The sequence below is a fragment of the Python bivittatus genome, unplaced genomic scaffold, assembly GCF_059951505.1.
Source record: "Python bivittatus isolate LINGU-HERP-01145 unplaced genomic scaffold, Pbiv_v1 ctg000080_np1212, whole genome shotgun sequence".
Classification (NCBI taxonomy): Eukaryota; Metazoa; Chordata; class Lepidosauria; order Squamata; family Pythonidae; genus Python; species Python bivittatus.
Genome location: NW_028277035.1, coordinates 50,017,836 through 50,034,154, shown reverse-complemented (window position 1 = coordinate 50,034,154; position 16,319 = coordinate 50,017,836). Strand labels below are relative to the sequence as shown.

Below are 16,319 nucleotides of genomic sequence, written 5' to 3'. Positions count from 1 at the left end.
GTCTAGGACCTGGGACAGGGATGGCAGGGAGGCGGATGGTTTGGCCTGAGGGCCTGGGTTGGAGTAACGTCTCAGTATTGATAAGCAAAGGAAGATATGGCAGGAGACAAGGAGTGGGCTGTTCTCAGGGAAGACACACACAGTGCTTCATACTGATTTCATCTTCTAGCCCCTTGGGTTCATCCCTAGTACCAAGCCGATAAATCCTCAATGGCTTTGGGCTCCTTTTGTATTATGATGTTTTTAACTGTGTTAGAAGGCACTGTACAAGTGGATGGTAATGTAGAATGAATGAATGAATGAATGAATGAATGAATGAATGAATGACAATAGTGAATCTTCCCAAGAGCAGCTTTCCTATCAAACTCACCTCAGGAGTGCAGCATAACATTTGATCGACTGATTATCCACTCCAATTTGCAAGGACTCTAGACACCTACCTAATTAAGTTAAAATCAAAATAATATACATAACGAAGACTTTGCTGATGATCATGCAAATAGAAATCTCTCTGATGGTGATCCATAATCAACTAGAACTGAGAATCTGCTGAAACAGTATTGATTTTACTTGTTTTCTAAATATAAGGAGCATAAATCCATGTGGACCTTCAGGGGGAAAATATTCCAAGGGAGGCTACTATTGAGAAGGCCTATCACATAGAAGAGGGGACTCTCTAGATGTTCTTACCAGATGACCAGATTCCATTCTGGGGTAGTGTTGCCTGGCATATTCCAGTGCTGCACTGCGTGTTTTAAGAACACTTTTAACTAGGTCCAGAAGCCTAGTGGTAATCAATGTGTTGGCTTTAATATTCTGCATTGGTGTAGCCAGCACTCTAGTCTACACATCATACTAGCTGCAGCTTCTGGGTCATCTCCAAAGGCAGCCCTATGTAGAGCATGCTATAATAGTCTAGTTGTATGGTAATCAAGGACTAAATTACTGTTGTCAGGATATCCCGGTCTAAATAGGATCAAACTGGGCCAAGACATCCCTGGCCACAGCTTTTATTGTCGATAATTTGGACACCCAAATTACTGAACTACCATGAACTACCTCCTTTGGGGGGAGATAAACCCACCCAAAGTCACTGCTGGGGCTGATATTATTGGATTGCCCAAATGTTTATGGATTTATTTATTTATTTAACGAAATTTATAGAGCTACCCAGCTGAACCAAGTCTGAACGGTTTATTATCTGACAAGTTGTCATCACTGAAGGAAGCATTAAAAGCAGAAAATTCTACTGGAGAATAGCAGGCCATCTGCCTATCAGCTGAAGTTGAAGCACAAGTACAATGTGTAGCAAGCATACAAACAAATCTACAAAGAAATAGATGGAGAAAAACAAACTCATCGTTTTGAAATGACCAAGGCAAAAATCTAAACCCATAAAATGCTGTGGCAAGATCTGAAATGAATAGTCCATTGTTAAAAAAAAAAATCTCCAAAGTTACTGAGTGGAAGCTGTTCACTGTGGAGAAATGGACCAGAACTCCTACACAGTGATGGGAGAAGCTGGTCACCAATTACAGGAACTATTTGGTTGCAATTACTGCAGCTAAAAGTGGTGGAATCAGTTATTGAATCCGAGGGGTGATTACTCTTTCACGCTGGAATATTGAATTTTGAACAATTTTGCTTATCAAATAAATGCACCAAACATGGTGCTGAGTTGTTCACCCAGACATATGTGAAAGATCTACATGTAGCTCTGATTCAGTGACAGTTATACAAAAATTCAGAGAATCTTAAAGAGAGTGAAAGTGCATAGAATTTCAATGAAATACATTGGGAGTTAACAATAATAGATTAATTTGCTTTTAAATTATCTTGTTTTTGAACAGATACAATCGTTTGCTAGAAGTAATTGCACAAAGTCTGAAAGATCTGCTCAAAGCTCTTAAAGGCTTAGTGGTAATGTCTTCCCAGCTGGAGTTGATGTCCAACAGCCTGTACAACAACATTGTCCCAGAGATGTGGAATAGTAAGGTAAATACTAAGCAGTGTTTTCATAGGTACAGCAATTTCTGTATTCATGAAGTCATCCTACACAGGTAATACAAAAATACACTCATTCCAGTTTCCAGCTGTGGTGGCTGATCAGATATTTTACAAGGACCACAAAATCAAACTGTATGTCATGCACAAACCAAGACAGAACAATCTCGATAAAAGTTATTTCGACACTTATTTTTATTAGAATTGCTTGTCTCATAACCACAAATGTTCAATTATTTAGAGAGAAACACACTTGCTTAAAGACCAGTTTATTTAAAAAGTGATTTGAATTTGTCTTGTCCATAGGCATATCCGTCTCTGAAGCCCTTGGCCTCCTGGGTGAATGACCTCCTACTTCGCATTGACTTCTTGCATAAATGGATTGCTAAAGGAATACCACCAGTTTTCTGGATAAGTGGCTTCTTCTTCCCACAAGCCTTTTTAACAGGAACATTACAAAACTTTGCTAGAAAGTCTGTGATATCTATAGACACCATCTCTTTTGACTTTAAGGTCAGTGAATCTATCAAAAGAACAATTCACATATCACTCAGAATTCAAGTGTTAAAAATATAACATACAAATGCTTTTCTACCTTCCCAATTAAGGTAATGAGGGAGTCTGTGAATGAACTAACTCATCGTCCTTATGTGGGATGTTACATTCATGGCTTATTTCTAGAAGGGGCTCGATGGGATCCCACATTCTTTCAGCTAATGGAGTCCAAGCCTAAGGAACTATACACAGAGATGGCTGTCCTCTGGTTAGTTCCTGTACCCAACCGCAAGCCTCCAACCACAGGGATGTATCTGTGTCCCATTTACAAGACACTCACTCGTGCAGGTAAGCATTTTCTTTACTTCATAGGTACAAGAAGGGCAGTCTGCTAGTGTGCCAAAGAAGGTAGAACCAAAAAAATGGCTCTTTTTTGCCTCTGGATGAAAGGGAGTTAAGGAGCAAAATGGGAGCCTTAAGCCTTGCAGATGCCAAAGCTTGATCAGGAATATTCTTAAACATACTTCTAATTTGTTTATAGCATGGGAGGCAGAGACTTATTCATATAAAAATCTGGGTCAGGATACAGAATAGGCCAACATGCAATAATAATAATCCTCCTCTTCCTCTCTAACAGGAAGAAAAATCCCAAACAAACCAGGAACAAGTCTGTCTCTTGAAAAGACAGCATGCACATGGCTATCAGTGACTATCTAGCTCAGTATTTCAGCTGATATCAAGCAAACATTTCAGATGCAAATGAAGCATTCAGCACAGTTATGCTATTTTGTCAATTAACGTATCTCAGTGTTTACCCTCTCTCCTCTCTCTCTCATTCACACACATGACTTTGCAGTTGCTTAGTGATCTATACTTATTCTGAGTTGGTTTGTTTTTGTGAAACACTGAGTATTTCTAAGAAAAACGTGTTAGCTATTAGTCACTTATCATGAAGATTCCTTCTGGTTTGATGTGAAGTAGACAATCCAAGTACAAGTTAAATTCTGCTGCTGCCCAAGAATGCAGGGAATCACATGACTGAAAGGTCAGTACTATGTTAGCTCTTCCATACTCCTTTCAGTTTTTATTCATAGCCAAGCTTCGAAGAGATTTTCGAGGAACCCATAGAACAAAGAAGTGACTTTACTCATTCCCAGATGGTAGCTTTGAATTAATGTTAGTTTCAGAGAGTACAGGTTTCAATGCCTCCTCTGCACCATACTGAAAGGAACCTTCATGTTAACTTATTAGTGTTCTGTTCCTAGCTTGGTTTTTGGAGGCATCCAAGTATTGCATATACACAAGCTAAAGTTCCTATAGGATGAGAATGGCCAGTTGACCCTACTGAAGCAAGGAAGAACTTGCCTTGCATAGGCCTCTTCTACAGAGGCATAATGATCAAATTTGAGAGTTTAGGCCATATTGCTGCCTTGTAGTTTATTAGTGATAAAATATTCATAAAAATTGCCATGGGCATGATTACTGTTCCAGAGGAGAGTGCAGCGATCCGCGAGGGCTTGGGCAGCTTTTGGCTGTCGTATGCTATGTCGGGTTTGAATCATTTGGCCAAAGTGGTACTTAAGAAGGTTGTGCTAAAGGATACAGGATCTCTAGGCTTGGTTCCCAAAAGATGTTTGACTGGACTTGGTTCAGCAGGTTATGGATACCCACCCAATCTTTCCATATTGTATGAACTAGATCATCATATTAAGTCGTAATGTGGCTTGTTCAGACATAGCAAGTTATGCAAACCCAATATTTGTGTCTCTTTACCCAGGTTTAGGATTTAATGTGTTGTGTGAATCCATCCTGATGGTCTGAGAAATGATATACAGGTAGTCCTTGACTTGTGACTGTTTGTTTAATGACCATTCAAAGTTAAGATGGTGCTGAAAAGTGACTTACGACCAGTCCTCACACTTGCGACCGTTGCAGCATCCCCAGAGTCACATGATCAAAATTTGGGCACTTGACAAATGGCATGTATTTATGAGGCTTGCAGTGTCCTGGGGTCACGATTGCCATTTGCCAACCCTTCCTAAGGGTTTTCTGACAAGCAGAGTCAATGGGGGAAGCCAGAATCACTTAACAACAATGGCGAAAAAGGTGGTAAAATCAGGCACAACTCACTTAGCGACTGCATTGCTTAGTGACAGAAGTTCTGGTCCCAATTGTGGTCGTAAGTCGAGGACTACCTGTGTATTTTATATAACAGTGCTCAGAACATAACTGATTTATGTCATAATCTTGTATGAAGGATTAGGATAGACTGAATATAGAATGCATTCCTGAAATCTATGAAAAATTGTGCTACCTTTTCAGAGAAAAGAGGGGCTATATGGTTAGTATTACTGAGTTCTTTTAAAAAATACAAAGGTATTTGCTGCCTGATAGTTCAGATACTCTTCTCACCTTTGTTCTGGCTGTTAGAAATAGGACCTCCTGAAACTAAAATCTGGAACTCCATGGTTGCTAAGGTTCAAACTGAGCAGCCATAAGGTCTTGAGAAACATTTATTTATTTATGAACTATAACTGCATGCCACCTGTTTCTGGAGGCTCCAGGTGGCTAACAATAAATGGTTTAAAAACCCTAAACCCCAAATACATACAGAAACAGAATCCATATAAATAAGTCAGTGCTAATTTCATATTGGAAATCTCTTTGCTACTATTGCCTACTTAGAAAAAGCTTCAGAATAGAATGTGATCTGATGGGACAGTTCCCTGGTTTGGAAAAAACCAAAGATAGGACTAAAATCTAGCTATATAAGGTATTTGGTGTTCTGAAAAGTGCCTGTTTAAGATCAACTGTCATATGATCATCTTTCCTGTGGCACCAGTATATGAGAACTTTCCATGTAGTCTTATAAATTCTGATGCTGGAAGAAAAACCTGTGTCCATTACAGATATGCTATTACATAGTACAGTAGCTCTTCCAGTTTGGGCAGTGGATTGATCCTAACCTAGTAATTGCAAAGGAGATAAGGGAAATAAGGGATTTTGGAGAATCCAGCATGGAGGTGAGATTTACAGAATCCATGGCCAGTATGGAGGTGAGATTTACAGTAGCTAATTTTGCTCTGACCTTCCTCGGGATTCTAGTATCAACGGGAAAGGGAGAAAATGTGTAAAAGAGTCCTTTGGATCTAGAAAATTAGACAACTTCTAGTGCTCTGCTCTCAGGCTCTGAAAATGAGTAAATCAAGATACAGTGGTACCTCGGGATACAAACGCCTCTACTAATGAACTTTTTGGGTTACGACCAGCTCCGGCCGCAAAAATTTACCTGATGTGCGAACTCCGCCTCGGGGTACGGTCATTTTTCCGCTCTGACACGTGGTCCGCAGCCATTTTTCCGCCCGACACGTGGTCCGCGGCCGTTCTGCCGCCATGCCGCGCCCGGCCTTTTTCCCGCCGCGCCGCGCCCGGCCATTCTCCCGCCCCTGATGCATGGTCCGTGGACGCCAGAACGGATTAACGGTAATTATATTGAACCTTATGGGAAAATTTGCTTCGGGGTGTGACCAAATTCGGAGGGCGGAACGGATTAACCGGATTTACACTGAACCCTGTGGGGAAATTTGCGTCGGGTTACGACCAACTCGGGATACGCCCAGAGTCACGGAACGCATTAAGTTCGTATCCTGAGGTACCACTGTATTGTATAGTTCTTTGGAGGATGCAAATATGCCAGATTTTGGGCACCCAAAGCCATTTAGTGAGAGCCAGTTTGTTGTAGTGATTAAGGCAACAGGCTTCCAACAATAGATACCAGATAGCATGAAAGTCAAGCTGTGCCTAGAGTAGCAGATTGGAAAAGGAATCCATCATTCCCAGAATATTTTTCTGTTATTTATTGTATTTATTTATAAGATTTAAATACCATTTCAGTCTGAACAACATATACTGGAAGAATGATACTACATACAATATACAAATAAAATTAATAAAGTACCTTAAATATAGCCGTTTTACACAAAACAATACCTCTTTGGCAAAAACATCAATCTCCATAGACCTTCTGAAACAACTAGATGTTAACAAGTCTTCAGAAGGCTACGTGAGCTACTACTTCTTCAGAGGATATGAGGCCTTCTGAATCATTTGGATTTTCTTAGAGATTAGGAAATGAAACCCTTTTGTCCAGATATGCTTCTAGCTTATATATTCTCTATGAGGGGAACAAATGGCTTTCGTTTTACGTTCTTTAAGCAGTACCATGCTTTGTACAAGTTCAGTTGTCCTGAGAATACAAAAGTAACAGATTGTCTACCTAAGGATATTTCCTTTCTGGAGGCTCAAGCAAGCTGTGAGTGTCACTATAATTTTGAAGAATACCCTCAGAATCAGTTAGGCTGAATGACAAGGACCTAAATTGGACACTGTTGTCATGGATGTTAAAAAAACAACAACATAGAAATTCCTGTAGGATAGGATTATAGGAACACAGAAGTAGGCTTCTATCTTTGAAGACAGAAAGTCCAAGTGTTATACAGTTTAATGGTTTGAAGTCTTCTTCTCATTGGATAGTGAGGAATGTCACAATTGCTAGTACAGCTGCTTTTGCTTGCTTGGGAAGCGTTGAGGCTGAAGCAGGAACCTAAAGTGAAACAAAGTCAGTTTGCAAATTAATAGGAGGCTTGAAAGATGTTTCAGGCCTCTTGCAACACATTTTATTTCTTTGGATCCTCATATGTGTCTAATGCGTGACCTTTTTATTTTTGTATCCTGCGTCATTACACTGCTTATACCTCCTAGATGGTGGGATCAACAGTAATCTTGATTTGAAAGGTAGTTTCTATATTAGAGATCTGAATTTGTATAGCATGAGCGCATTTGGGCAAAATTGGGATTTGGTTCCACTTGGGATATACTGGCCCCAATGTGCCCCCAACGCATTAGTATTGTATCCTTATCATTAGTAGGGAATTCTACCTATGGAATGGATATGACTAGGGCTTCTTCTCTTGCTCAATATTGATGCGCTGTAGAAATCAGTATCTATGGGCCCATCTGATATAAACTATGGCAAATGAAAGTTGCAACTTGGAATGTAAGACTAGAAAATGGCAAAGAGCATGAGTTAACAAATCAAATGCAAGAAATATAGATATTGTGTCTGTGAAACTAAGAGAAAAAGTAAATTTGTGATAGATCTGAATGGAAGTGGTCTGATCTTGTGAAATGGAGGTGATAAATACTTACAGGGAAGTGAAGGTAAAGAGGAAGAGAAAATGCAGAGTAATTTTGATGGAAATGAGAACAATGTTTGGAAGTGGGCAGAGAAGGCCAAACAAGGTGCCTCCCGCAAAGTGAATGGAATTAAAAATAAAAATGGTGAAATTATTTCAGATGAAACTGAAGGAGGGAATGCAGGAATATTTTGGCATTTGTATGGGAATGATAGTAATATGTTAAAAAGTGGAATTAAAATGAATACTGCAAATAATATAAATGGTAAAAAATTAGTATATGAACTTGCATACCTTAGTATAATGTTTGCTAACAATGAGAATATAGATGGAGATAAAGATTTGTAAATGTTGATAGTGTCAGGTTCGGTCAGCACGGGGCTTCGGGAAGCTCTTAGCCACACCACGCGAACTCCACCGGCGGCAGCTAGCGAGGGAAAGAGGAACTGAAAGCGCCGCTAATTAATGGGCCACCTGCGCCCAGCCAAACAGGAAAACCGCAGCGGAAGTTTTAACTCTACACTGATAACGGCGCGAGCCAACAATGAACAGCAGGCAGTGAAACAAGAGCGCCGCGCAATGCAGAACCCTCGGGCTTGCACATAATGGGGGGGAGGACCAACCCAAGCCAGGGGGGGACTGTCAATCAAGGACAATGGACCCTGACCGAACCTGCCATCATGGACAATTAAGAGGGATTATTGGGGGGCCGATAATCCGCAGCGGTAACGCGATCGCGGGGCAGAAAAAGCGCGGGAAGGGGGGAATATAACAAGTGATGCAATTGTACCAAACCAGTCCTGGCTTTGCTTGTGACTGCTACGTTACGCATGAGTAAACCTCTTTTGTGAACCACACGTGTCACGGGAGTTTCTCTGTGGAACGGGGCAAACCTTACAGATAGAAAGCTATGATTAGTATGAGATCTGTAGTGAGGAATTTCTCAATAGAAGCAAAATGGCCATATATAGGAACGTGTTCCTGTCCGCTATGTAGAGGTGAAAGTTGCATACCTCAGAAGAAACATGAACATTGAATGATTTGGAATGGATTACTTAAGAAGCATGCATAGCAAAACAAAAATGAATGAGCATGGAATGAATGCAGACTGAATACAAAAGTGAATGACCAGTTCATTAAAGTATGTTCAGATGGTTTGGTCAGAGAGAATGAATGAGGACTGAGTTGCAAAACAGATATACAGAGGAAAAGTGAATGGATCAAGAGAAGCCAAGAAAGTCAAGGTTGGTGTTGATGAGGTCCTCAAAAAGAGGTGAAAAGCTTAAAGAACAAAAACAATATAATGAAATGGTGTTTGGAAATGGTGGAAGCAAGGATGATTTGTAAAGGCACATATAGTGAATTGTGCTGTGTAAACCAATTTTAAATGTTTTGTATAGTATTCCTAAGTCCTTTTCTGTGCTCTGCAGAAATGTTTGCCTCAAAGGGGAATAGTATGATGAAAATGTATTACATATTTAAACTTTTTCTCTTGGTTTAAACCAAGTTTATTCTAAAAGATCATGGCTAAGATCACCTTGGGGAAACAACTCCTAGCAACAAAGTCATCTGTAATTTCTAACCAACAACAATATCTACCATGATATCAATATACTGGACAATATTTAGTACAATATAATGAAGATATTGTGTAATTTTGTTCTATTTACTCTTTACTATCCAGTAAACGTTGCACTAATAGGAGGGATACCTCCCTTCCCTTCCCGTTTTTTTCTTTCTAACAGCAAATCCAGAAGTACTCCAGTACTTCTGGATTTGAAAAGACTGAGAATTTAATACAAGTTTAAAATCCAAAACTACTTTAGAAAGTAAGAGAAGAAAGTCATCTGAATTAGAGTCTGTTAATGCAAGTGTTTTCTGTATTGCTCTTCTTTACATAGAATCAGTCTTTTCCATATTGCTATATTCTCTTTTTTATAAGATAGAATTTGTAGTGTGAAGGGAAAGGGTATATAGAGCTTAAAACTCTTTTGAATGTTGGACTAACATTGTTTTAAAGTGATCAAAAAAGAACTGATGATTCACCTTCTGAAAATTGCAGACCTGGCACTTAAGGGAAGATGTTGTGATTCTTAAAACAAAGATACTCAGGTCTATGAGTCATTTTTTTCTGATTTCCTTGGTCCAAGATCTGTGAAGAGTAAGGATTCAGAAGAAAATGCCTTTCTGAGCCTCTTACATGAACAGTTAGATAATGGGGTGGAGTCTGCTGACCTAAAAGAGATTGTAAATTCTGCTCCCAACTTCTGTGTAATCTGGGCTATGATAAACTGATGCTGATCAGTAGTCACTGCAATTGAGCATTAAGGGCAGGAATGGTAAAGCCTTTTCCTACTCTGGCCAGATCCACAGATCCACTTATTAAATGCACTTAATTGTATTCCTTTGTCCTGTACATGGTATAAGAAGGCCCCCTGGTGGATAGTAGGCATATGAGAAAATGGTACCGAAGGACAGTCTTCCTGTTCTGAGTTGTGTTTCCTACCTTGAGACAGCAGGATTGATGTGTTCTGGGAGACAGAGTAGGGGAAGACATCCACCTGATAAGCTCATGTGGATCAGAGATTCCCCATGCTGCCTGATTGCATCTCACTATCTAAAAATCCTGGGAAGAAAAATTATTATAGCACCAGAATCCTTTTCTGGATACATTTAGCCAGGTCCAGTGGACACCCTTGTTGATTTTTCCTTAACAGGCCGCACTAGGATTGGAACTGAGGCCAGAGTGCTACTGGCTGGATTTTTTGTGCTGGCTGTGGTAGTCTGATTGGTAAAAACATTCATTTTGGATTCGGTCCCTAAATCATATTTTTACAGGAACCACCCCAGGAGAAAAACAAAAGGGTTTTGTTTCCCCCCCAAGGTAAGTAAAGAGAAGTAAAGTAAAACAAAGAAGTAACATAAAGAGAGAAGAGGATGAGTCTCAACCGGGTTCAAGGCAGGAAAAAAACTGGGAGGACTCTGTGAGACCTGCTCAATATGACTGAAAGATTCTCTGCCTTCTAGCACATACCTCCACATACCAACAGTGGGAAAATGGTTTGAAATGTAGGATGTGGAGTTGGTTTTAACAAACCTCTTTTTAGCAACAAAGCCATCAGCCTATTCTAGCATAAGCATTCATTTTAATTTTCTCTTTACTAGGGACACTATCAACAACAGGTCATTCAACGAATTACGTGATTGCTATAGAAATACCTACCAATAAATCTCAGAGGCACTGGATTAAACGGGGAGTTGCCTTGATCTGTGCCTTGGATTTCTAGGCACTAGCAATAAATGAGCAATCCAATGAAGCAGAATACTTTGGGAGTTATTTACAGTGCTTTAAGACTGGATTCATATCATGAAGCCTGATCTGAAGGAAGCATAGAGGCGACTAGAATGAGACAAATTACTACAAGGACTTAAATAAATATACATCGTATGTATCTTCTCATTTAATTTAAATTTACATTAAAATCTTTTTTTTTTTAAATTTCACAGATGACTGCATGGTGCTGTTTTCTTAATATATCCTGTAAGTTGCAATCAACTACAAGGAAAGGAAAGGAATAAGTACACATTATACACAATTAAGGTGTATGATAATAAAAACATTTATATTTGTGTTATATTTAAGCTACCACCATAGGTCACAGAGATGATCTTACAGCACTAATTTAGTGAGCTCCTGGCAAAATTATTTTCAATCTCCACAGCACTATCAGGATCCAAATATTGCAAAACTAAGTACTGCAATTAAGAACACAAGATTGACATATAGTACTGGCATGGTGTAGTGTTTTCTCAGATGTATAGAAGAGCCATACCGAGTTCAGCAGTAGCTCAAACATCGCTCCTTGCCTAGTTTCGTGCTGTTAGGTTTTCACACTGAAGGTAAGTTCTTATTCAGAAACCTTACCCAAAATTCCAGTTCACTACAGAGCTATTTGTACATCTCTTCTGATGTACCAATTCCATTACAGCCATCTTCAGAAGCCCAGAGATACATTTTACTTTATTTTTAACAGAACTGATATTTACAGCACTTGACAATGCAAGAGACAGGTGATTCTGTCAACAAATAAAAAATAGTAATTCTACAGTCAGGCACTGTACATATTTGCAAAGAAAGCAAATATATTTCACCATCTTCTCAGGAACCATTGCCTTTTCACTTTGATCTTCTTCTGAATCTCATGATTTTTTTTTTTTAATAACTATACTCTGAGATTCAATCGTACATATTCATGGAATAAAAGTTTCAGGAGAAGACAAGTTAAATTGTTCTTCCAAAAACAATTTGGAAGATTCCTCTGGCCACCAGCTAGCATAATTTAATGCAAATTTGCTATCATTCTGCCAAAAGCTTAAAACGTTTATAAGTCTGCTGTCCTGACAAAGGACTGTTCTCACAGGACAAAGATAAAGCCATGTGAATAAGGAGAAGCTGACAACACTTGTCTTAGGACTGGCTAGGTAGATCACTGATCCCACTGCAACAAGAGATTGCAAGTGGACTGGAGTGAGAGGTGCAGATGACAGGATTACCATGATGTAGATATAAAATTGCTGAGGCGGCTCTGGAAAACAAGAGCTGATGACATCCAGACCCAGCTGGTCAAATATCATCTACACCCTTGTACAGTAATAAACCAGATGCTCCAACCTGACCCATAATCAATGGGAAAGGGATACCACTTACTCAGCGATGCAAAAGTATTACTTTGTGCCCTATCTTATCAACCACCTAGCCAGGGGACCTACAATCTACAGAGGTTCCCCATCCCTGCAAGCTTTAAAGTGAGCTGGAAGGTCTCCAAGCAAATATATTAGACTAAGTTCCTACAGTACAGAGACCCATCCCTTGTCGTCATGCCATCCGTAACACACTGCCTCCAGCCATTTCTGCTCTGCATTTCCCCTAGCCTTACATTATAGACAATTACAAAATTCACTATTCCACTGTTTGTAAGTTTACATTACGTACAGGAATTGCTTTTTCCCTGAAATGTAAGCATGAACAAACTCATGCAATGATTCATATTCCATTGAAACGTCTTATCCTGACCTCTCTCAAAATGTTGGTCTTAACAGTTCACTATAATAAAGGACAGGGAGGGTATCTTCTGGTATTTTCATTGGGCAATTTGTGTCACCTAGCCATTTTGTTTCTCTACACATAGTTTAAATTCCTAAAAATGGTTTTACTCAGCAGAATTTAAGTAAAAAGAAGCAACTGCCAAAGAAAATCTAAAAATAAATTAATTCCATGGTTTGAATCATGATGTGTGCATAGCTTCCATACATACAAAAGAAAAAAAAAGCAGCTTCCAGACTGCAAGGCCTACATGCAGTAACCCATGAACAAAAGTACCCTCACGCCAAAAGATCTTACTCTGGAGATATAAAACCCATTAAGGAAAACTCCCCTCTCCACTTCAGCATCAGCTGGGGAAAAAAACCCACCAAGAGAAAAATTAGCAGGACTTGAAGACCACTTGCAAGGGAGCCTGATGTACAGTTCAATAGAATGAGGGTCACCAGCTACCTGAAATCTATTACAGTGATGACAGTTTGATTCAGGAAAAGCGCACATGCGCACACTTAAAGACATAACATAGAAATTTGTTCCCCTGGAAAACAAAGCAAAAATCAGGATATAGCTAATTCTGACTCTCCCTGAACTAAACAATGCATCAACCTAATCACAATGCACTTCTAGAGGACTTATTTCTTTTTAAGCAATATTCATGTAAAACCTCTGAAGACTGCCACTTACTACTGCAAGATGCGCTGCATATAGGTTTAGGATGCTAAGTAACAAATTCAAGTGCAGTGTCAGTCAATCAAGTGGTCCTATTCTTTATGCTTCTCACATCCCCTCTGGAGGGAAAACCTATCTTTGAATGCCCAAATGGTAAACAACCACTGGAACAATATCTAAAATCCAGTTGAATACAGGTAGAATTAGTCACACTAATACTGATCATTTGAACACAATTTCAGTGCAAAGCCCTCTCCTGAGCACTGTCCAGTTGTTGAGGAAGTACATGAAATATGCGCCACATTATCAAAGAGGCAAGTAGAGCACACCAAGTCCTGTCCAAGGGTTGAGACTATTGTCGTTTAGCTTTATAAGGCCTGGAACGTTTCCGTCGGTCAGGCTTTCGCTGCTTGTGGAGACGCCCAATGCTGACCCCTTGCCGTCTGCGAACAGAGATGTTTTGTTCAACAAGGCTAGGCAACATTCCTGCAAGATGAGAGTTTGCAAGATTAGCCAAATAGAAGCAATCTTGCTCCCCTTTCAACATTTAAAAATATAGAAATCTACAGGATTGTGTTATTCTGGTACGGAAACACAAAAAGAAAATCATATGGCACCTTAACCAGACTTATTGTGTGGCATTAAACATTTATGGAATAAGCCCTTCCCAGCTCAAATTCTCTAATGGTTGTGTCTCAATAAATACTAATTTTGAAGGTGCCAAAAGATTCTTCCTTCCCTGTCCCTAACTTTCCCTATTAGCAATAAATATCTGGGAAATGTTATACCAGTGAAGAAGGCTTGCTCATCTAAGATGCATCATATTTACAGATCTAAAAGATTCTAGATCAATAGGAAATCACAATATAATTTAGCCAGAATCCTAAACATACATATTTGGATTTAAATTTTAATGAAAGCAGGTGGTAAAGATTATTATATTTACCCACCCAAATATATCTCCTGGTGCCAAGACTGCTCAACAAACATCTCCCTTTCAAGCTGTATATAGAAATTGTTGACTTGTAAGATAGTTTTATTTGGTTTATTCATGAAAAGGTTGGTCTATAGGATAATCCTTTTTTAAGAATAGTTAATGGAACTTTTTCTAGGGTAAAATGAGCCTCACATTATTATCACTAAAACTGAACTGATTCATCTCTGAATGCCTTTTACAGTGTATTCAGCTTAAGCACTTGTTATTTGATTCTCTAGTGCTGATGCTATATTGCCGCCTCCAAAATTTCCTATTTGCTAAAGATTTAGCAGGAAGCAGATGAACATATTTTGAATAACAAACCCAGATAAAATAACCTTGTAAATCACTAGCAGATGGTTTTTAAAATGGTGAAACTAATCCTTCCAGTATCTTAAAAATGCATTCTGTATATATTGGGCCCAATAGAAAATGTTCACTAAAGACTGATTATAAAAACCAGTGTAGGAGATAACAATTCTGAAGCCAGAGCACTAACTCACTTAGTCTGGGCCTATCCAACTACTGCTGTGTTTAGTTTGATAATTATAAATTTCCAACATTATATTATAGCTATCACTATTTATTATTTGGAATTTGTCAAGACATCAAGATTTATGAACACTTACACATGGGAAAGACAGATTATAAATACTCTGCATGTGGCTATTTGTATTGGAAAAATAAATCTACCTCTGATTTGGAGCAAAGAATTGCTGGCTTGTGCTGTCTGACAACATATGAATTTGTCCTTTTCCAACACAGTGCAAAGGAAAGCTCTTCCAGTCAAACTGCAGGCATTTTTCTTTTTCTTTTTTCTGTATCATATTACATATAGCATCTGTACTGTTAAAACTATATAATTCATTAATTTTTGTACAATATATTGATATTTATATCTTTTTCTTTTCACTATTAGGTTATTTTTATGTTGATTAACATTAAAATAAAATGTGTTGGGGTTGTTGTTTTTTTGGTCTGATTAAGAAAGCAAAACTCCTCTCACCTTCTTGTGCCAGCATAGAGATAAAAGTACATATAAATTCATCATAATTGTGAGTTCTTCTCTGGTCATCAATCTAAAAAAGGTCAGAAAAGTGGAAACGAAGTATCTGCTCAACAGCAGTATTGAAGCAAATAAGAGAAAAAATATGCTAACACTTATCCTTTGGTTAGTGGACAAGATTCAAGAAAAGACAGTAATTCAGACTTTGCTGAACTAAGACATACAGTGGTACCTCAGGTCACAAACGCGTCTGTTCACAACCAATTCGGGTCACGAACAGCTCCGTTCACAAAATTTTGCTTCCGTTCGCGAACGCCGGATCGGGTGACAAACAGGATCCGCGGCCATTTTCCCTGCTGTGACACGTGGTCGTGGCTTCCTGTAGGGAGGGGGACTCTCCCTCCAAACAATAACCGCCTCTCCACCCGCCTTCCTGTCCTCCACGCCAGAAGTCACGTCGAGCAAGGTTAGCGTTCTCTCTCTTCGTACTGTACTTTGTGTCATATTTTTGTGGTTTAAAAAAAAAAAAAACATGGTTCAGAACGGATTAACTGTAACTACATTGAACCTTATGGGAAAATTTGATTCGGGTCGCAACCAAAATCGGTTGGCGACCAAATTTGGAGGTCAGAACAGATTAACCATATTTACATCGAACCTTATGGGAAAATTTGATTCGGGTCGTGACCAATTCGGGTCACGACCAGAGTCGTGGAACGAATTAAGTTCGTGAACCGAGGTACCACTGTACTTCTAATTTGCTTTCATATTAGAATATTAGGTCAATCTGTCAAGAAGTACCTTAAACTGAAACTACAATTTGGCTGATACTGAAAAAGCCTACGCAGGGTCATGTCTGCTTGGAGCCTGAAT

General features: G+C 39.1%; 2 protein-coding genes across 4 annotated transcripts in view; one reads left to right on the top strand and one right to left on the bottom strand.

The window, feature by feature from the left end:
• The window catches only part of DNAH1 (dynein axonemal heavy chain 1), a 158,679-nt gene extending 147,698 nt beyond the window's left edge, over window positions 1-10,981 (top strand). The window contains exons 75-78 of the mRNA XM_025167399.2: window positions 1,851-1,995; window positions 2,311-2,517; window positions 2,613-2,847; window positions 10,860-10,981. Coding sequence (XP_025023167.1) covers window positions 1,851-1,995; window positions 2,311-2,517; window positions 2,613-2,847; window positions 10,860-10,981 — 709 coding nt within the window. The remainder of the gene's footprint in view (window positions 1-1,850; window positions 1,996-2,310; window positions 2,518-2,612; window positions 2,848-10,859) is intronic.
• A 212-nt stretch (window positions 10,982-11,193) lies between these two features.
• BAP1 (BRCA1 associated deubiquitinase 1) overlaps window positions 11,194-16,319 on the bottom strand; it is a 36,211-nt gene continuing 31,085 nt past the window's right edge. For 2 of the 3 annotated variants that reach the window (XM_025167400.2, XM_025167401.2), the window contains exons 16-17: window positions 15,447-15,519; window positions 11,194-13,950 (exon numbers count right to left, since the gene is read on the bottom strand). In XM_025167400.2, coding sequence (XP_025023168.1) covers window positions 13,817-13,950; window positions 15,447-15,519 — 207 coding nt within the window. In that variant the 3' untranslated portion in view covers window positions 11,194-13,816. The other variant, XM_088134040.1, reaches the window with a different exon arrangement.